This window comes from Leptonotus elevatus, chromosome 9, assembly GCF_054856555.1.
Source record: "Leptonotus elevatus isolate MCC_2025b chromosome 9, RoL_Lele_1.0, whole genome shotgun sequence".
Classification (NCBI taxonomy): domain Eukaryota; kingdom Metazoa; phylum Chordata; class Actinopteri; order Syngnathiformes; family Syngnathidae; genus Leptonotus; species Leptonotus elevatus.
In genome coordinates this window covers 11,286,603-11,308,735 of record NC_141247.1, presented here as the reverse complement: position 1 = coordinate 11,308,735, position 22,133 = coordinate 11,286,603, and the positions used below count along the sequence as shown (strand labels likewise).

General features: G+C 39.1%; 1 protein-coding gene across 1 annotated transcript; it reads left to right on the top strand.

Moving 5' to 3' along the window:
• Positions 1-1,677: 1,677 nt before the first annotated feature.
• gpm6aa (glycoprotein M6Aa) lies at positions 1,678-21,530 on the top strand. Its single transcript, XM_086084744.1, has 7 exons — positions 1,678-1,976; positions 12,357-12,549; positions 14,177-14,333; positions 15,827-15,980; positions 16,146-16,222; positions 16,621-16,686; positions 18,520-21,530. Exons 1-7 carry the CDS (start codon positions 1,940-1,942, stop codon positions 18,670-18,672), a joined length of 837 nt encoding a protein of 278 aa, XP_085940870.1. The 5' UTR covers positions 1,678-1,939; the 3' UTR covers positions 18,673-21,530.
• The last annotated feature ends 603 nt before the right edge of the window (positions 21,531-22,133 follow it).

Sequence of the window (22,133 nt, the reverse complement as noted above, 5' to 3'; positions counted from 1 at the left end):
TGAGTGTGGATGGTTGTTCGTCTCTGTGTGCCCTGCGATTGGCTGGCAACCAGTTCAGGGTGTACCCCGCCTACTGCCCGAAGCCAGCTGGGATAGGCTCCAGCACCCCCGCGACCCTTGTGAGGACTAAGCGGTTAAGAAAACGGATGGATGGATGTAGTGTATAAAAGAGAACAATTCCTTAATCTGCAGCCACATGTGGATTTGCAAACTTTTGCTAAAGTGACAATGTCAGCATTTGTGTAATCCTGCAAAAAAACAAAAAAAAAGTATTTGCCAAGTGTGACGCAAGTTTAAATCAAGTCCACTCTTAACTGTATAATTAAAGAAATCCATCAAAGTGGTCCACAATCAATGAATTATGTATTTATCTGCCCGTGTGTTACATTGACTATTTAAATATTGATGCAGCATTACTTCTGCACATTAATATGTCATGACAATCATTTATGAATAGCATTAGCACACTTGACAACAGAATTAAAAAGAAAGGCCATGCTTAAGATAGATCACAGTGTGAAACGTTCAATAGTTCATCCAAACTCCACATTTCTATCATCCATCCATCCGTCAAAAAGAGAGCAGGCGCGCTTTTGTACAAAACTGCGACATGTTGTCATGATTTCAAATAGATGGCGGTGGAACTGTGTTGTTGGGCTGGATAAATAGAAAGCGTACTTTGAGCAGTTGATGAACGTGGAAAGTGAGAGCGAAGGAAGCGTCAGAAGCGGCAATTGCGGTGGACTAGGAAGTAACAATGATGAGTTAGGGAGAAGTTAGAAAGGCACTCAAGGGAAAGAAAAATGCAAAGGCAGTTCCTGAGAGGAAGTGCGGTATTGCGTGAGGAAACCGCGAGTGGCAGAGAAGCGTGGTAGAAAAGTACAAGACGTGTATGAGGACACCAGAAGTGGTGAGATGTGCTGTAGGAGTGACAAGCTAGTTTAAGGGGGAGGTGGGATGGCATCAGGGATCCGTTCTGAGTCCCTGCCTTTTTGGTCGCCAGTCAATCAAAGGGCACATTTGGACAAATAAGCATTTACGCTCTCACTTTTACTCCTTTGACAGTAGTGTAAGCATCTTCTTTCTATAGTTCTTGTCCTATATATTGCTTGTTAGCTGGAGCCTATCCTTGTTGACTTTTGGACAAAAGAAGCGGCATGTCAGCCACTGCGCCACCGTGCTTGCCTCATCTTTTATCGTTCACCATTTAATTAAAAGCCACGTCTGACAGTATTCAAGAAATCCCAAAATAGAAAAAGCCAGCACAAAATGTACTTGAATCTTCATTGGTAGTGATGACAGAATGTAAAATGTCATTTATCACAGGATTAGGACAGCGAAGGATTGGAGGACGTCTGCATGGACGGGATCGCGATGTGACAACGCGTCATCGCCGCTTGTACAATAGAATGCGTAGCACTAATACGATTAGGCAGAATCCCATTTGGAAATCAGATGTTGCCCCTCAAAGCTCCCTTTTTTGAAAGGGGGTTGCACTAATGCAGTGGAGCAAATGGCATGGTTGGGGGTGGTGGGGTTGAACCATTCTGGGGGGGGGGGGGGGTCTTTTTTTTCCAAGCATGGATCTGGTCTAGACGCTCGTCGCAGTCTTCCCATCACGGATTTCACCTGCCTTGCCGAGCACTCGCCCACCCCCTTCCCCCACCACACATGCGCTTTTGAGACCACCCTTTGCTCCACACACACCCCCCCTCTCCCTCCTCCTCCACTAGGGAGCAAGGAGGGCTTTTCAGCACTTGTCTCGGCAGCGTGCAATGGACAGCACCACAAAGACGGATGCTTGACAGTGAGCTGACAGCATTCCCTGGAAGTGCCGCCGCTAATATTTTGTGGACTAACCCACCTGACGTAAACAATTCTAACACGCCGAGACACATAGAGGCTTCTTATTTGCTGCATTAAAACACGAACGAGCACGATGGAAGAAGACATGGACGAGGGGCAGACCCAGAAGGGTGAGTCGCATCTCGATGTTTGTGATAAATATGTCGACTTGTGTTTACGTAGCCAACGGAGAAGCAGCTGTGAGCTCACTTCTTTTGTTCCGTGGAGTGGGCGCACTCGACTGAAGTGCGCACGCCTGCGTGTGTTGTGTTTTGGGTTGACGGAGGGGTGTGAACCGAAGGGGTGGGCGGGGGTGAGTTTTGGGGGCTGCGCTCAACTGCCTTTGTTTGCTTGATGAGGCTTGCGTGCATGGAAGGCCGAGCCTCCACGTTTTCAACCAATGCGTTAAATATATACAGTGCAACCTTATGTCGTCGACAAGCTTGTCATGCATTTACTCGCATTACATCAATTTTCCCCACGAAATGAATTAAAATGACGACAATTCATTCCAGCCCCTCCCATAAAAAAAAAAGAAAAAAGAAAGAAATATGTCATAAGAAAAACACTCTCATCATCAAACATCATCAAAAATACTGGAAACAACATATTCAGGTGTTGTTTATTTTTTTTTTTTTTTATTTATTATTATTTTTTTTTTATTATTTTTTTTTTTTTAGGTGTTGTGCATTTAAAAGGCGTGACCAATTGAGTTACACAAGGTTGATGCCGGTGTGCATGTGAGCATCTGGGCGTGAGTTGTGGCTTACAGCAGCTCCTTGCGAGTGTTCAGAATTGTTATTTGTGTGTTTAACTGTAAATCCTTTTCAATAAACAGCTAAAAGTGCATCAGTGACTGTGGCTCTCCTTGCCCACATGTGAGGGCATCACAGTATCTTAATTGCTCCCTTTTTTCCTCAATTTAATCGAGCGTTGGTGTATCCAAAGTTTGTACCGGAAATTTTGCTTTAAGACAAAAAAGCCCAAACATTTTTTGACTGAACAACGGTGCAAACTCAAAACAAGACAAAGTTGGGGCACTCCAAGTAGCACTGTATATTACTTTATACTGCTAACTGCTACATGAATGATTCAACACTTCCTTCCATTCATCCATCTTCCAAACCGCGTATGATTCCTGCTTTTGGTTTTAATTTATGGCTTAATTCTTTGTGGTTCCAAGAGGTAGTGCCCAGTCACCAAAATGACTTTAGATGGGAGCCTCGTCATGGGTAAAAATAAATAAATAAATAAATCGTAGCTATCGAGATATCTGGTAGGTATCTAGGGTATGATAGCTTCTAATTGTGCAAAATCACAATCAGGAATTCGTCAAGAAGCCCTGAAATGTGCATGAAATTTCCGCTTTAAATCAAAAATGTCTGACTTGTTCAATTTCGGGTGTGGGTACTTTTTCCTGTTATGAGGTAATTTAGAGTTTTAGTGAAACTATTCATGGGGAGCTACTGAGTGGCTGTCACTTTGTAACATAAACGACTTCAGATTTTCTCATGCCACATGAATTTTTAGGTCAGTGTGATATGCAAATTATTCTGACGTTATGAAGCTCAATCTACGCCAGCATGATCTACCGCTATATCGTGTGGGGAATGGGAAAAAAAAAGATACACTATATTTTGCAATCTGAACTTGCCAGAATTGCAAACATGTGTGTTGTGGTGGACATTTATTTTAGTGCTCTGAAACATTCAGTCGCACCATCTGGAAAGTTTGAGAAAAAAATTAAATAAATAGCCAACACACATCTATCATAACAGTCCACACAAAAAAGAGTCTCAAAAAGTCAATCACTTAGGTTTGAAGCAGCCATTTTTTGCCTTGCAGTCTGACCAAAGTTTGCTCCAATTGAGGAAACCTAGACAGATGGATGGCGGCGCTAAATTGTGAAACGTTTTGCATGTTTGAAATTTGATGATCATCAAATGATGACGTTAATAAAATGGCACCGGGTGCGACTCTTTTAAGAATCTATCCATGATAGAGTCTCTTTCTCACTAAAGCCATTTCTTTAACTCATTCACTGCCATTGACGGCTATAGACGTCAAAAATTCATTTGAACTATTTCTATTAGTTTAACATGTTTTCTACTTTTGTTAGCAAGAGTATGAAAACCTATATTTATTGTACATTTAGACCAGACATAAAATGTGTGATTAAATGTGAGTTAACTAGTGAAGTCATGCGATTAATTATGATTAAAAATGTTGCCCCTAATTTTTAATAATCTTTAAGGCGATTAAATTTTTTTAATCGTAATTAATCGCATGACTTCAATAGTTAACTCACGATTAATCACACATTTAAAATCTGTATTTCAAAAAAAAAATCTAGGTTTTCATACTCCTGTTAACAAAAGTGGAAAAAAATGTTAAACAAATAGAAATAGTTCAAATGAATTTTTGACGTTTATAGCCGTCAATGGCAGTGAATGGGTTAATTACTTGCTATGACAGCTCCTGTTGTACAAGCGATACTCTTTGGTTATCTTTAGAACCTCCATTCAGCTCCTAGATTGAACATGTGAAGAGTTGCCATGGAGCCGTCCAACAGTAGCCATTACCGTCATCGTCATCACCCCCCCCCCCCCCCCCCTCACTCACGACATATCGGTAGAAGGTGGAAAGGAAAGCACAAACGATGCAACCAGAATGATCCAGAACTAGAACGTCATATATGAGCACCACGTACCGGCCATCTTCTGGATTTTCTCGTATACTGCGATAGGCATGGGGATGAAAAGCTCTACTTGCATCTCTGGCTAGTCGTGATTCTTAAGTGCGCGCTGAGGGCAAAGACTTTGCCTCAAACACAAATGCTCATCGGACCAAAAGAAGCATCCATGCAAGATGCTCGTACACTTCTACAAGTCACGTCCATTTTTTTTTTTTGAGGGGGGGGGGGGGGGGGCAACACAGCCCTCTTCTTACAGCTCTTTTATTGGATCTGGTTATGAATGAACAAATTAACTTTTTTAGAGACAGGGGACGAATAATTGATTGAAACATGGAGTCATCTGACAAAAGAACAAGCAGGTGAACGAATAACGTATTGATTGAGCAAATTAACAAACAAACCAAATCACAAATTAGAGAGGGCACTAATGAACAAACTTACAAGTCATACAAGTTATAATGAATAAAAAGAACAAACAAGTGAACAAAGAAAGAAACAACTAAGAAAACGAATAACAAATGAATGAGCTAACTTATCGTCCTTTCACTTAGCATTAGCGATGTTTTATAAAAGCATAATGTTTTGTATTTAAATATGCGCGGAATTCTTCATGTTGTGTTTTTAGTTTTACAGTCAACTCCAAAATCTTAAAAGACGCTTAGAGACGTCGGAATTCCATACAATGCGATGCGACATAGGCAACCGCGCCTCGCGTTTTGATGACGTCATCGCCTCGGACCGTTGCTGGCAGCCGGGTTGCCAGATAATTCCTTATTAAGGCTACTTCACGGTGTATTTACCCGGGGTTTCTCCTTGTAGTCGAACAATAGAAAACCTGGCACCCTTGAACAAAAAAAATAACTGCGGTCAAAACGGTTCATTGGCCCCAGAATTAGCTCGTTCCACAGACGACACGACACCCCCCGAAATATTTTTTCATCGGATCTGCATGAAAAAAAAAAGAAAGAAAAAAAGCAATGGATCTGCATGATTCACGTAATTGACCTATTTGAGTTTCAAAACGGTGAATTTCGCCGCCAGGTGAGGAATTTTCATGCCTGAAAAACATTTAAATAACCCTCGAAGCTCATGTAAAATCTATGTATGATTATGAATGCATGAATAATTAATTAATAGGCAAAGAAAAAATGAAGGGCATTCTTGCTATGATTATCGATAGTGTAGCAAATTTGATGAACTTAGAGTTTTTGTTAACAAAACGATTTTTTCAAATTTAGTTTTAGTTTGTTAGTTTTTGTTAACTTTGAGTGAACTCACTAACTCACTCACTCACTCACTCACTCACTCACTCACGGTCAGCAAACCAACTGACAAAAGAATGACCGAGTAAGTGATTGAATGAGCGTATTTCAAATAAAATAGCATTGTGCATTTTAGTATTTCAATTTCCTGTGAGTTCCAAATCGGAGTTGATGAATCACAAGCAGCAGGCGGACATTTTGCCCACTCAACATTTCGCTACTTTACACTAGAATACACACACACGCGCACACAAACACACGCACACAACTCGACACGAGCGCATAGCGAGCTGATTCCGATTCATTGATCACAGGACAGTGAGAATCATGTGAAAATGAGCAGGGGGGGGGGGGGGGGGGGGCGGTTGTGACACTTTGTCAGCCAAGTGGAAAAAGTGAGAATTGAACACCTGTTACTGTCTGCCGAGCCAAGAATCTTCTCCGCAAGACTCCGCTTGCCCTTCTGTTCCATCATCCATATTTAATTACACATCTCCCACCTTGCAATCCTGTAGAACGTTGACTTCCACCAAGGCCGGATGATACGAAACATTTATGTCCGACAAGAGAGTGAACTAACTAAAAAACAAATGAGTGGGGGGGCAACAAAAATAGCAAACACATATTTTCACAAAGGATGATGTCATTCGAAAAAGTCAACTCTCACTTATTTTAAATGGTGACAGCTACCGTTTTCATTTGTGCTTTACGGTTTTATTTATTTATTTATTTATTTGTTTATTTCTTTCTTTTACAGCAGTCACATTTTCACTTTTTTAAACAAGTTCCTTGCCATTGCTGAGTTAACAAATATGGTTCTTTTGCTTTTCAAAGGGCTTTTGGTTGCCGAGCAAAATGGACACAAAAAAAAGAACAAAATTCAACAAACAATTGCAAGTGAAGAGATTTAATACATTTGTACTATATATATATATATATATACATATATATATATATATATATATATATATATATATATATATATATATACTTGCATATCTCCAGTAACTATCAGCTTTTAGTAGCTGCAGTTGCAATGCTGTCAAACGAGAACAAAGTGGGGCGTCTTCCCCGTGCTTTCCTATAGTTAACGCGCAAGACCCCTCCCCCCCCGAGGCAAACCGTGTTTTTCAGCTACCACCTCCTCTTTCTCTTCCTCCTCGCATGTTTAATCAACCACTATGGTCGCCATGACGACGGCAGCGCCAAATCTGCGCCGGGGCCTTGAGAGCCGTGACCCACTTAGTGTACGTCAACAAATTCAGTGGGACAATAAAGTGAGTGAGACGCATTAGCCGCATAGCACGGCCCCCCTCGGGGCATAAAAGCACCGCACAGCCTTCGACGCTTTTTTCCTTTTTGTTTCTCATCTCTCTTGTCTCCGTGTGAGCGATGGAGGAATCTCAGTGAGACTGCTGAAGAGTTTATTTATTAATATGTTTTGTCAGAGTTCACTCCAGGATGTGCCGGTAAAGGCTAAATGTGAAGAATAAAGTTCAATTCAGTGCATCAAAATCAATGGGAATGAATGACGCTTAATTGAATGTAACCCCATGGAGGCTTTTCAGGGTGTGGCCACGCCCCTTTACCATTGATAACACCACAGGAGCGATCAATAACGCCACGGATGATTGCTTTGTTGTTGTTCCTGTTGAAATTGTTGTTGAATGTGCTAGTTTATGTTATTACAGTTTGTTGTTGTAGAAGGTGTGGCGGGAACACTTTGTTTGTTTTGGGATGGGTATGCAAAGCGAGGAATTTGGTATTTCTGTTGAAATGTGTTTGTCTATGTATTTTTCTCTATTTTCTACATTTGGAATCAAAATGTCTGATAGCATTAATGTTGACAAATGATTCATTAATTAACCTTAATTGTCTCATGTTTCCTTGGAAGGATGCAATTTACTTCACAGCTTTATCTGAGGATAACCTTAGCGCTCGCAATAACGCTGATTGGATCAGTGAGTGTGTGTGTGTGTGTGTGTGTGTGTGTGTGTGTGTCCCTTTTGCCTGTCGGACATGACACTGACAGATGGAGGAGAAGTGGGAGGTGGGAGGGGTCCTGGGAGGGGGTCATCCTCTCTGCATTAGTGCAAAGCTGACTGTTTGACTGTTGACTGTTATGTTTTGGGTTGTCGCGATGTAACGGTATGCTACTACATATCCCATTCAAAGCATTCAAAGCATGAAGCAAAATGTCAAACCTTTCTACGGGGTGCCTTTGACTCTGAAATGGCTGAACTATGTCACTTTTGATGTCGTGGTTGAATGTGGACCGAATGGTGAAGCCTTTGTCACCCTTTAAACACTTTATATAAAAATGAATTGCAGGGGGGGGAATCTTTGAATGTCTCACGATTCGATTCCGATTTTTGGGTGTCCGATTCGAATCAGAATCGATTGTCGATTGGGAAAGATTTTTGATTCAAAATGATTTGATTGCCAATGATTTTTGCTTCAATTTATAGATCGTATTGATCTACTCCAGTCTGACTCGCTAATGCTAATGAGTGTGCGACTCACGGCACTTTTATCACTCAAAAGAACAGCTCCACGCTGAAAAAACAAACAAACTTTTATTGGATGAACTTGATCGTGACTTTTTCCTTCTACTGCGTGGAACCACACTGCCCCTAAGTGGCCAAATCGGGTACAACATGAACAGCGCTCCCAATAAAGGCACACACAAACTTGTTCTCCGCTCCTTCAGGTAACGTCATTCTCAGCATCAATAATAAATGCGGGATGTTCTGCGCTCATGCATGGCAGCGCTGTCTAAAGTTATGGATTCCACATTCAGCAGTGGCCCCTCTGCTCGCCAGTCAGTTGACGACGTGACACCATAGCCATTGGATTTTTGACAATACTGTAGAGCAATGTGACGCTTGAAACTCGCCGTGAGATCATAAACTCGCAACAGTGTGACATAAAGTCTTATTAGGCTTGTTCTGGCCCACGCCAAAAGGTCATTCATCGGCCGGTGGTAAATTGCTGTGGTGACAGTTTTGCTGCGCCTGAAACCTTCAATTTGCACGGTCTTACACCTTTGGTCTTCTCGGAACGTAGGTTTTACTGCACACATAACTCGTTTTGACACTACAATAGCCTATGGGTTGTCTTAGTGTGGCATAGGGGTTCAATTCTTTCATTTGGCCCACCAAATTTCACATTATCAACAGACCAGTATTATTTGTTGCATGGACATTTTGTGTGTGTGTGTGTGTGTGTGTGTGTGTGTGTGTGTGTGTGTGTGTGTGTGTGTGTGTGTGTGTGTGTGTGTGTGTGTGTGTGTGTGTGTGTGTGTGTTGGGGGGGGGGGGTGTTATCACATGTTTGTAGTTGTTATAGTGGACTTTAATGCAAACATTTTAACACGAACATCATGCAAATCAACTTGCGATTGTGATTGGTTAGTTAAGATCCAACCATGAACCAGAAGTGTTGACATCATCCAAATGATGCAATTTATTGGTTTAGACACGAAAATATGTCATGTCCACTGCAACCAGCTATGGGTCTGAAGGAGTTAAATTAAAATGATACGTGCATAATATGCAAAAGGTATGGCAGCATATTATATACCACATTTCATACACAAGACAACGTAATGTCTGTTTATCCATCCATCTGTCCGTCCATCCATCCATCCATCCAATCATTTTCCGAACCGCTAAACAATCTGACATAAACATTAAACAAATTATTATTTTTATATTTACTAATTATTGTTATTGTTCTAACTATAACTAAGTAGCTAACTAACAGACTTAACTTACTAACTTCCTATCCAACCAGCTAACTAACGGACTAATTGACAAACTAGTTAACACAGACAGACTAATTGTCTAACAGAAGAAATAACCAAACTAGCCACAAATCAGACTAAATGACTAAATAAATACATAAATGGCTTCCTAACAAACAGACTAATTTACTAACCAACCAGTTAACTGTCCAATTGATTAAATAACAAAAACACTAGTTGACAAATTCGTTAACTGACAAGTTAACCAACTAAGTTGCTAATTGGCAAATTGACTAACTAAACGACTCATCAACCAACAAATATACTCATTGACTAACTATAGCTACCTAACTAAATAACAGACTAATTGAATACATTTTGCTAAGGGAACCTTTTTTGCACATGCTCACTGCCATGATCATGTGTATTATACAGTATGCATGTGTTGTTGTCTTTTTATTCTGTAATGAGCAGTGATGATGTCGACCCGGTCTGTGACATCGCCTCTTTTGGGGTCATTTCCTAGCATTAATGATGAAACTATTAGTGATCAATATTCCTTTTAGATTGACTCATGTGCGGTTGTGAGGTCTACTGTACTTTGTAATGCAATCCCATGAGTCCTTTCGGATATGTAGAACACGTGCTATTCTGACATAGATATGGTCATGTTTTCTGGGCGTAAATTAGCATAGAAGCCGCAGCTCCGAGGTTATTGCAAAGCAGAACACTTTTCCTGGAAAAAAAGAAATCTAAAAATATTGCAAGCAAAAAAAGGCGCATCCAACACACAGTGCGGCCAAACAACGGAGGCGCCACAGTACAGTAGGCGTGCAAGCGGATAATCCGGGCCAACCTGGAACTTGGCCAACAGCGGCTACTTGATATTCCGCTCATACTCACGGCAGAATTAGGAGCGACGGGTTGAGAAAAAGAGGAGGAGTGAGATGAGGACAAAGACGACTTTATAAAAAGACACTCTGAGAGAAGGAATCCTTGATTGACAATGCGGGAATCTTTCAAACAGGACATTTGCATTCCGCGGATCGATCCCGCTGGGGGAGCATCCGGAGTCAATAGATGAGTTTGTTAATTCATCGCACCACACTGATAATGAACCCCGAGAGCTGATAATGTCTTGCACAGGAAATGAACCCCAGCAATGCATTTGCCTGACAAACAGCCGAGTCTATGTGTCTGCACTTCCTTCCAATTGACAAAATGTAACAACTTGTTTTTTCCCCCCATAACCAGCGATAGACCGTGTATGTTTTAAACACTTTGCTTTAAGCTAAAAACAAAACAGATAAAGTGCTTTTGGCAGTTTTTGAAAACACTTGCCAACAATCGTCAAGTTGAAAACAATCATCAAAACAACAATGGCCGCCCACTGGTGCTGTTGTAGTGGTGCATTTATAATGTTTCTAATCAAAGACCAAAAGGATGCGACATTCCAGGTTATCTTTTAATATGTGATGCAAGTTGAAGTCGGTGTACATCAATGTTTAAAGTTCCGACTTGGAGCGGTGTTTTTTTTCCGAGTCAGAGTTAGTACATTTTTCGTTTCGTTTCTTGACCAAGTGACATAAGCAGCTACTGACCTAGAATGCTAATTAAAGCCATTTCAGGTGTGTGTGTGTGTGTGTGTGTGATTGGGATTGTTTTGACAACATTGTTAAGTATAAGTGACACTGTAAAATCACAGATAATTGATGATCAGGTCCTCGCATCTTTTTTTGTAAGACAAATCCTCTAAACAATTTTAAATTTAGGCGCCATGCTTCACCCACATTAGATCGCAATTTTGCGTCAACCTCTGTCTAAAACACCTGCTTCAGATCGAGACTCATTTTGAATTTGAATCAAAATGGCTGTCTTCCTATATAATTTTTGTTATGGCTCCTTGAGAGTTTTTCGTGTGTCTTGTTACAATAGCCATGTCATATTTTTATGCTTTAAAGACTCCTCGGACTAATCATGAAATTTGACATCATACTCTGCCGACGTTAGATTGGGTGGGCAAAAAGCTTCTTAATTCATTGTCGCCAATCTGTCTAGAATACCTGGTTATTTGGGCAATTCCCTAGTACGGCTTCATTGAAGCCTTGGAAATCACCCAAAATTGGCTTTCTCAAACCAAAATGGCCAACATCATGTTTATTTTCAGTCTTTAATATTTTGTGGTGTCGTGTTATGATAGACATTGTCCACCCAATTACTTGTGAAACGTGTCACTGACTCATCTTTAAACACATTTTGAGGACCGAATTCAAACTGTCATGAAACCGTTCCCTCAACACTAACAAGTAGTAGCAGACTTCCCCAGGTGCTTCGGAGGAATTTGGGGCAAAGCATTGCTTAGCCACGCTTATAACCCCACCCCCAGACGCCAAGAAAGCCTCGGCATAAATAAAACATAGGGTTAAAAGTCTGGGGTTGCGATGTAAATCTCAAGCAGTGGTATTAAATGTCATCCTGTCGTGTGAGGGCGACAACAAATCGAAGGCACAAAGCCAGGATGCGGGAGATAACCGAGGCTGGCTGGTGAATGGTGTGTGGCTTTAAATACTCTTGATAGTAGGAGAATACACTTGTCAGCATTCATATATCAGCCACAAAATGAACTGTGGCCTACTTTCCCCGTCCACTTGATGGATTTTTTCTGTTGTGCATGGGCGCCCGCCGACAGAGCTTTAAATTTGGGAGATTGTAAATGGCCAAATCGTGTTATACTGTCAGAGTGAAGCTGCAGCTTCAACTGTTCTTTTACTCACCCAACCCCCCCCCCCCTTTTTTTTGGTTGTGTTTAGGGTGCCTGGAGTGCTGCATCAAATGCCTGGGCGGGATCCCCTACCCATCGCTCATCGCCACCATCTTGCTGTACGCCGGCGTGGCTCTGTTTTGCGGATGCGGCCACGAGGCTCTTTCCGGAACCGTCACCATCCTGCAGAATTACTTTGAGGTGGTGCGCAGCCCCGTGGACGCGCTGGACGTCTTCACCATGTGAGTACAAAAAGCATCACTTTTGGAAATGATTAGGTAAAGGACAGGAAGGGGAACTGCCTTACGCTGTGTATACAAACACAGTGCAGCTCTGCCTCTGGGTAGGGGACGTCATGGCGAGTGATATGCTTTTGTATAATAAATATTGTGCATCAACCTTACTAACTTGTTTGAAATGGCGTCATACAACTAGTGGCCATTAACTCATTCACTGCCTATAAACGTCAAAAATTAATTTCAACTAATTCTATTAGTTTTAATTTTTTTCCCCACGTTTGTTAACAAGAGTATGAAAACCTAGACATTTTTAAAAATAATAGTTTTATTTTTTAACATTATAAAAAATTTGGGGCGTCAGGCGATTAAAATTAATAGCATGACTTCAATAGTTAACTCACAATTAATCACAAATTTTAGATCTGTTCTAAATGTACAATCATTTTTTTCTAGATTTTCATTGTTAACAAAAGTGGAAGAAAAAAATTTAACTAATAGAAATTGTTCAACTGAATTTTTCACGCCTATAGCCGTCAATGGCAGAGTTAAAAAGCCTCACCCAGGTTCTTTAGATGAGGCTCTAGTAATAACAAATGGCGCTATTACTGCTATTAGTGTTCTTACGGTCGTTTGAACTTCTATGCATTCTTTCTTTCTTAAAAAGTACATGCAAAATCTAGAGGTGTCAAATGTAATCGCTTAATCAACAACTAAATGATCATCAAATGAATCAACTATTTTGATAATTGAGTAATCGTTTTGAGCCTATGTTTAACTTAAAATTACCCCAAACCTCTCTTCACCTTGAGTAAATATTCTGATTTCTGATTGCGTATTTAATAAGAAATTTGCAAACATCTGATTTAACTTAGTAAAGCAATGATCAACATATTTGGCCATTTTCTGATATGTTACTGACTAAAACAGCAATTGAATCCTGATCAATTTATAGAAAAAAAATAGTCAATTTAATCTGTTATTAAAAAAGACATGGTTCGAATAACCTGTAATTTACATTGAGTTGAACCTGAATAAAACTACCGCTAGTAACCCTTTGCATTAATCAATACAGTACCCATAAAGTAGCAGTCAATTTCAAAAAGGTTGTTGAATACAGCATCACTTCCTCTGACATGAAATTGCTTAATTGTGGTTTATTTAATCATGAAAAAATATCAAATAATAGGTTAATAAAGAGTAACCTAGAAAAAAGGGTTTTGCAATCAACTTTAGTGCTAAATAAATGTATATGATTGTTTCATTAATGAATGTAATAATTGATCAAATAATGTTACACTTTTCCCAAATAGAAGAGGAAAATTAATGTTATACATTCTTAAAAACAAGACAATGCGTGCTGTCACACTTCCCTGAAGAGAAAACAAACTACTGATGAAAATATAAATGATTGGCTTTGCACTTTCTTAAAAATTTGACAATTTAAGAGGTGGAAAGCTTTGGTTCAATTCCAAATTTGGAATTTTGGTTTCTTACCAAAAACATCCTTCCTGCATTTTATAAAATTAACAAAGTCGAAATTCATGTACTTTTCCTGGTATGTAAGCTTACCGATGAACATTTATTTTTAAAGCTTTTTAAAAAATATATTTTTTTATGTATTTATTTCCAGGATTGACATCATCAAGTACGTGATCTACGGCGTGGCTTCGGCCTTTTTTGTCTATGGGATCTTGCTGATGGTGGAGGGCTTCTTCACCAGTGGAGCCATCAAAGACCTCTACGGAGACTTCAAGATCACAACCTGCGGACGCTGCGTCAGTGCTTGGGTAGGACATGACATATAGTCTAAAAAGTGGATGCATAAAATATGTAAGATTTTTTATCAAACCATAATAATAAACTCATTTTAAATTGGTATTATTATTATTATTATTATTATTATTAATTTCATTAGGGCTAATTAAACCATTATTTGCCAAAATTGACCAAGTGGAAATGTATTTGTACCGTACGTGTGTGAAAGCTGACGTTGACAAAGTCATCTTTCACGAAATGTGGCCGAACACAGCACAACTTTGGTTTCAAATGCTTACGAGTTTCTTCATATGTGGATTGAGGACGTTTATTCGTCATCTCCTCTGAGGTTGGCAGATGATGCAAAGTTTGAGCTTTGAACAAAACGCAGTTGCATTGTTGCTGCTTAGCCATTTTTGCGGGTTGAGCGGGTGCGTAGCTGTCACAAAGTGGGCAGGTACTTGAATTATGATTGTATGTCACGACACAAAAATCTGGATGTCAAACTTTAAATCATTTTCATTTTGACCTATGTTACTCAGAAAACAGTGTTAAAAATTTGATTTGGATGGCACTGGATGTTTAATTAGAATTTTTTTTTTAACAATGATATTTTATTTACTATAAATAAATTATTCTTTCATTAGATGAATTCATTTGATGAACTAATTTTCAAAAATAATTAACCAATTATTTGATTAGCTATATGCATTTTTTAAAAAGATTTACAATAAAGCACTTAAACAAAATTAATACTAAAATAAAATAAACAATGATTTATAAAGATTAATAAATACATTTTAATCAACAAATTTTAAGGGGGAACACATGCAACAAATATTACAGGACTTTTAGATCATGTGAATTCTCAGTGGGCCATACTTTGCCCACTCTCAGGTGGCTACTTATCCAACATCCCGTTGTTTCTAAAAACTTACTGATTTGCACTAATAACATTGCTAACTGGATAAAGTTTGCAGCTTATCCGTCAGATTTGTAAGAAAATTTGCAAAAATTAACCAAATAACACAACGTTGGTATTAAACGCGTTCCAGCTCTGTGATTACATTGCGGCCCAAATCATTCAATTACCAGGACGTGACAATAATGAAAAATGTCGTATCGCAGAGTCGGCACGAAACAAGATTATGTCAGCCGTGAAATGAGATTGCCAGTCTGCAGCTCTCTGCATGGGAGGCGAAGAAAGTCATCAGGTCTTGTGCTCATTGACCAATCAGATTTGTTTGTTTTATTTTATATGTCGCAGTTAGAGCTTATGTCAAACTCAACTTGTTGCATGAATGCTAAGAAACATTTTTGTGCAAAACACGTTTTTTTGGTGGTATTACTGAAACACCCTAAATTGCCACCAGATGGTGCCAAAGCCCAAGCTTATAGCAAAGTAGTAATTGGTATCAAGGAAATATGTTCAAGGGATACATCTATTATACATCTATAATTTTTCGTGCAAATGAACACAATATTTATTTACATACTTAGAATAAAAGCTATTGTGTCATTTCAGTTCATCATGCTGACGTACATTTTCATGCTGGCCTGGCTGGGCGTGACGGCATTTACCTCCCTGCCCGTCTTCATCTACTTCAACATCTGGAGCATTTGCCAAAATGCCACCGTGCTGGAGGGCACCACGCTCTGCCTGGACCCGCGCCAATACGGTAGGGATGGCCAAGCCCGTCAAAACGTTAAATGGCTCATTTAGCTAAAGTCCTTTACAATTGGTTCCATGATTCTCACATCCCATTAGCTGTAAGGTGATCACCTACTGTTGCCTAATTGGAGCATTGTTTGCAGTACAATAATGTTAATTAATTACATTGCAGGCATCGTGGCTATTAATGAAGCAAAGACAGTGTGTGCCGGATCTGAGAAGTTTTACAGGATGTGCGAATCTAATGAGGTGAGTTTTAAAGATTGTCACGTAATTAGAAACTTGCCAGTACTAGAAAACACTCAGTCACAATAGTAAATGTATCTTGTCGTGTCACACTATATATTTAGTATCACCTCACTCTTCTGCTCCAATAGTTTTTTTCACTCTTCTGCTCCAATAGTTATTTTTTTTGGATGAGCTAATATTTTTATTTAAATCCTGATATATAGATTTTTTTTTTCTGACTGAAACCAATCCAAGAAGAGCAATGACGTGGTGATTTTGGCATGTCTATTAAAATGCGGAGTTTCTTCTGATCATAAAAGAACATGATTTCATTTTCATCCTTCCCACCTCGGCTTTGAACAAAAAGAAACAATGACGGTGAAAATTGTGCTGTGTTTCTTTGTTTGTCTTTGCTACAGCTGGACATGACATTCCACCTGTTCATCTGCGCCCTCGCCGGAGCAGGAGCCGCCGTCATTGCTATGGTGAGATTCATCCAAACATTCAACCATCCATTTTCTGTAGCGCTCGTCCTCTTTAGGGTGAGGCTGAGCCGGAGCCTATCTCAGCTGACTTTTGGCAAACTTCAGGGTCACAGCTGACTTTCAGTGGGTAAGACCTGGACTGGTTGTCAGCCAGATGCAGGGAACATACATAAACAAAGAATAATTCTAATCTACGGACAATTTACAGTCTTCAGTGCATGTTCTTGGAATGTGAGAGAAAGTACACACAAGCGCTGGGGAAACATGCATTGCAAACTCCCTGCAGGAGATTCACACCTAGAGTCTCTCTCTCTCTCTCTCTGAAGTCATTCGTTTATTAGAAAAATAAATAAACAAATAAATACAATTGTATTCTATTACTAATGGGGTGAAGTGTTGTTCATATGCCGTAGACGCTCTTTACTGCCTCCTATAGCCTGGGAGAATATCGACCACAGTGGGGAAAAGACGTGCTGAGTATGACGAAGGCAGCAAAACGTGTGCTCTCAGACGTGCACGCGTCAAGCAAACCCTTCGAAAATGGAGGGGACCGATCATGGTCTTCATGAAACTGAGGGGGACATGTCCCCCCACCCCCGTCCCCAGTGCCATCTGCGCCCGTGACTATACCACTAGGCTATTCCAAGAGAACCAAAGCTAGCTAGGTAGCTATCTATCTATCTATCTATCTATAAGGTGACTAAGGAGCAAACCTCTTTGTTGTGACTGGTGGGTGGTAATTAGGGCAGCAGACCACCATTAATCTGTGAGAAAGCCTTTTTGCGCAGTGAAACGACGTCGTTTGTCTGCCTCCCTCTCCTCTCTCCTTTCGGAGGGGGCTTGGCATGTCACGACGTCGTCATGGAAACAGTGAGAAGAAAGGAGACGTGATGGTCGCAAACGCGCTCGCTTTATACAAGTCATTTCCTCGGAGCTATTTTATCGGAAGGAGAAAGTGTTGATGTTGTTGGTGAAAATATTATTAGGAATCCTATTTCCCAGGGAGGAAATTAGTTAATGAGGGATTACACTTGCTGAAAAACATAATCAATGTAATGTATCTAATGAATACTCAAGATATCTCAACGCAAACCCAGTTAATTAAATGCAATTAATGTGAAGTAGATTTTTTTAATTGTCAAACAAAAGCAATTCATTCACCAAATGTGAAAATAATGTGTATGTAAATAGACTGTTTGTGAAATGACAGTCACTGCAGCTCGATAATTCATTCTGTGCTGCGTTGCTATGGAAACGAGTCCCAAGAATACAGTCGGCATCATGCTGCCACCTGCTGGATTGTCGTGGAAGCGACAGAGGTTTCAACATGCATAATCAATTTCCCCCCCACTTTTTAAAAACTTTATTATGTGTTAGTATTGTTTAATAATACAAAAATATTTTATCTGATTACTAGATTTATTAATGGAATAATTGATGGTAAAATACACGGGTTAAATTTTTTTTAATAGCTGTAGCCCAAGAATAAAGTCATATATCAAGTGCTTTTTAACAATTACACTTAGATGGGGGAGAGAAAAAAAACTCTGAGCACACCACATATTAATTGCTGATGATATTCTTTTAGAAAAATCTGATATTTGCGGCCTTGATTGTTTTCAGAACAGATCAGGGATGAAACATCAGTCATAACACAGTACACACCACAGAAAAAATCTCTCAGGATAATCTTTTAAGGGCATCCGTTAATGAATATCGGTATGTGTGCATCTGCGTTAGACTGCTGCTTCCAGTTAATAGGGAAAAAAAAGGACATTGTGCTGTTTTCCCATTCGGAAACATGGCTTTTTTCTTTCTGCCATTCCCCTCCAGATCCACTACTTGATGGTGCTGTCGGCCAACTGGGCCTACGTGAAGGACGCATGCCGGATGCAAAAGTACGAGGACATCAAGTCCAAGGAGGAGCAGGAGCTTCACGACATCCACTCCACTCGCTCCAAGGAACGGCTCAACGCTTATACATAAAAATCCAAGATGGGGTGGTGGGGTGGGGCGGTTACTCCCTTGGCTTCCTTGCCACCGCCAACGTCACTGGTGCGTCACATGACAATATGGTTTGGGCGGGGGTCCACCTCAGCCGCAAGCAGCATTTCAGCTAACAAAAAGAAGCCCCTTTACCTCTCTCGTGGATGGTGTTTGTTATCATTCTGGCAGTTGTTGAAATATGAGAACAGTCGTTTAGTGCCGAGTAGTAATTGTAGTGTAGTTTGTAGAATCATGAGTAGCACTAGTAGTAGATTTTTTTTAAAGATTTTATTACGTTTTACGCTTTTGCTTATGAATGAATTGTTTTGCTAAGCCAACTTTTTTTTTTTTGCTCTTAACCCTCCTGTTACATGTGTTCACGGGTCAATGTGACCCGCTGCATATTTAAGCATCCATTAAAAATGTTAAAATAGGGGATTAATAGACCATACATTGAAAACTATTAGAAAAAATAGAAACAATTATTATGTGTAAAATGTCCATGGGTCAATGTGACCCATTATATGATGATGAAATATAGCTATAAAAAAATGTGATGCAAACAACAAAAACAGGGCTAGTAATCAATGGTAAAATGTAATTTATTTTTTTTCAAATATTTTCCAAATTTTTCTTTTTCTTTTTTAACTTCGAACAGGTCACATGTGTTAAATACAATATATATATATATATATATATATATATATATATATATATATATATATATATATATATATATATATATATGTATATATATATATATATATATATATATATATATATATGTATATATATATATATATATATATATATATGTAAAAAAAAGAAAAAGAAAAAAAAAGCTAATAATAAATAGGGGAAAACCTTTTTTTTTAATCTTCCTGATATGTTTTTGTCTTTCTCTGATTTAAAAAAAAAAAAAAAAAGAAGAGGAAGAAGAATTAAACACTAATAATCTTAAAATTAGAAGGAAGAGAAATCAGGCAAGCAGAATAGGTTTTCTTTTCTTTCATTTTATTAATGTATTTTTTACAATATTTTTTAATTGACGTAGATTTTTACATATTAAAATGGGTCAATATGGCATGCAATATTGCAGGAGGTTTAAGATCATTCTTGTTGAGTTTTAGTGTGACAAATTATTTATTTTTGCTTCACGAGGAGGTCAACAGAGGCTTTAAAAAGGGTTCTCAAGCACATTTCTCATCTCATGTGTGATATCGACGTACTGTATGTGAATGACTGATGTATTTTCAAAAAAATCAAATAAAAATCATACAGTAAAATGTTTGCCAGGGATTAAAACCACTAATCACAGTAGCTATTTTATATTTTAAGAAAAAATAGCGAACAACAATGAATACCAAAATCTATTGATAACTTGCTAGGTGTGCCAAGCCTGTTAAACAGGGAAATTATTTTTTTGATTGATATATATTAATGGGGTTAAATTTGCGAGAAAGGGATCATATATCTCTGAACTGTGAATGATTCCATTGTCACTAAAGCACATGCTCTCATAAACCACTCTTATGGTTATGACTGATATAATGAATTGAGGTTTTTTTTCCTGCAGACTCTGCAATGTATATAGTGATATATCAAAGCATTCCAATGTGTGGTGAAGCACTGCAACTTGAGTTATAGGAGAATAAGAATGTTGGTTCACTTAAAGGAGACATATTGTGTACTGTGGCATTTTAAAACAGTTTTCTTGCATTCTTGTCTTAAAACCCGTTAAGGATTACAGAACACTTGACACCTACTTGTCACACTCTGATTGGAATAGTTCAGTTTTGTGGGGGCCAAGTCATGGGCGGGGAAAAACCTGCATGAGGGCTAAATGATGTAAAATAGCCAAATTGAGAGTCTTACTCAGACACACATTTTACGAAATGCGCCGGTTATCAGAGAATCTAATACTGATCACCCTGTTAGCTAATGCTAATCTGTGTGAAGACTGCAGCTCTGCTTACCTTTTGTCTTTACATGATTCTCTGTGGGCCGGCGGGCGGACTGGGGGGCGGGGGGGTAATTATGTAAATTAGCCATGCTGTTACATCATAATCTGGCTAAATTCCAAATGACTCATGCGCTGACAAATTTTCGCAGCACACGAAATTGAACTATAGCTTAATCTCCACTTCAGAGACCAAGCTATGTGTCCACAAATAATTAGAAAGTCAATTTTCCATCATATGTCTTCTTTAGGTGTTCTTGGCAGTCAACACTGATGGTCTAGGAAAAAGAGGCCTGACATCTGATTGGCTGTTGAAAAAGAATAATATTGTCAGTGTTTCATACGCTTATTCGACTATTTTCTGTGCTCCGAGTTGGAAAAGTTTACTGTTAAGTAAAGACTGTGACTTTAGATGTTAATTGTGGCATGGACATGCATTAATGTAGTCGGATTGACTCAAAAAGTAACTTTTATCTCACATCTTTTTTTATTATTATAAATTTTGACACTTTTTACCTGTCTTGCTAACCAGCCCTTTTGTTTCAACGTGCAGTACTAAAACCTTCCATATAATGATGCTTCATGCTTCTAATATAGAGACGTAGTTGTTTGAGTTGTGATTAGTTTGTGATGAGGAATCGTCCTAAAGCTTAATACTTGTACTGACATTGCTTATTCTGTAATGACCTCGCTCTCTCTCTTACTCTTATCGGCTGTCTCCTTGTATTTGTTTTTTGTACTTTCACTACCGATGCTTCATAGCGGGCTTTACATGAAAAGACGGCGGGAAAAAGTTGAATTTGTTTTGTATACATTCATGTGCCAACAGCTTGAAGTGGCTTATTTGACCTGTATGATCAAATTTGCCCGCGTAAATAAAATCCACTTGTGTACTTGAGGTGACGGTGTTGGTAGATTGCGCTTTTAGAATGAGTAGCTACATTGTGAACCACTAGATGACGCTATTGCGTCCGTTACGTTGCACAGGCACAAGGTTTTAAGCAAAAAAACAAACAGCTAAAACTATTTGAACATTTTTGTTGTTGTTGAGAACAGCAAATGTAATGCCAAGCTTCATCCATATAAGATAATACATGCAAATAAGGTTGACTATTAGTGACATCCATCTGTCTCAGACACCTTGGGGCTGTTTGGGCAAAACAGACTTTGTCAAAGTATGAGCCTTGTAAATGGCCCCAAACTGGCTGCTTCAAAACCAGAATGTCCAACTTCCTATTTAGTTTTAGGTATGGGCCATTGACACTATGCATCCAGCCATGATCGACATGTCTACCCAATTTCGTGTTGATCAGTGAAATGGTTGTGATGGTTCCAGTGGGCACTCCAGAGTGAATGTTGCGAGGGTCGTGTTGGGCAGGCCTAAAAAAAAAAATAATTTTCACTGTCTGGTACTCAAAACCTAATACAGTAATGAGTTGATATGTATGATGTTGAACGTGTGTCCATTCCAATGATAATTTTTCAAGAGGCGGTTTGGCTT

What these genes read in the sequence shown, in the direction of transcription:
- gpm6aa (XM_086084744.1), top strand. Translation starts at nt 1,940, where the DNA reads ATGGAAGAAGACATGGACGAGGGGCAGACCCAGAAGG. An exon ending in CGAGGGGCAGACCCAGAAGG is followed by an intron (nt 1,977 to 12,356) that starts GTGAGTCGCATC and finishes GGTTGTGTTTAG; the next exon opens with GGTGCCTGGAGTGCTGCATC. An exon ending in GAGCCGCCGTCATTGCTATG is followed by an intron (nt 16,687 to 18,519) that starts GTGAGATTCATC and finishes ATTCCCCTCCAG; the next exon opens with ATCCACTACTTGATGGTGCT.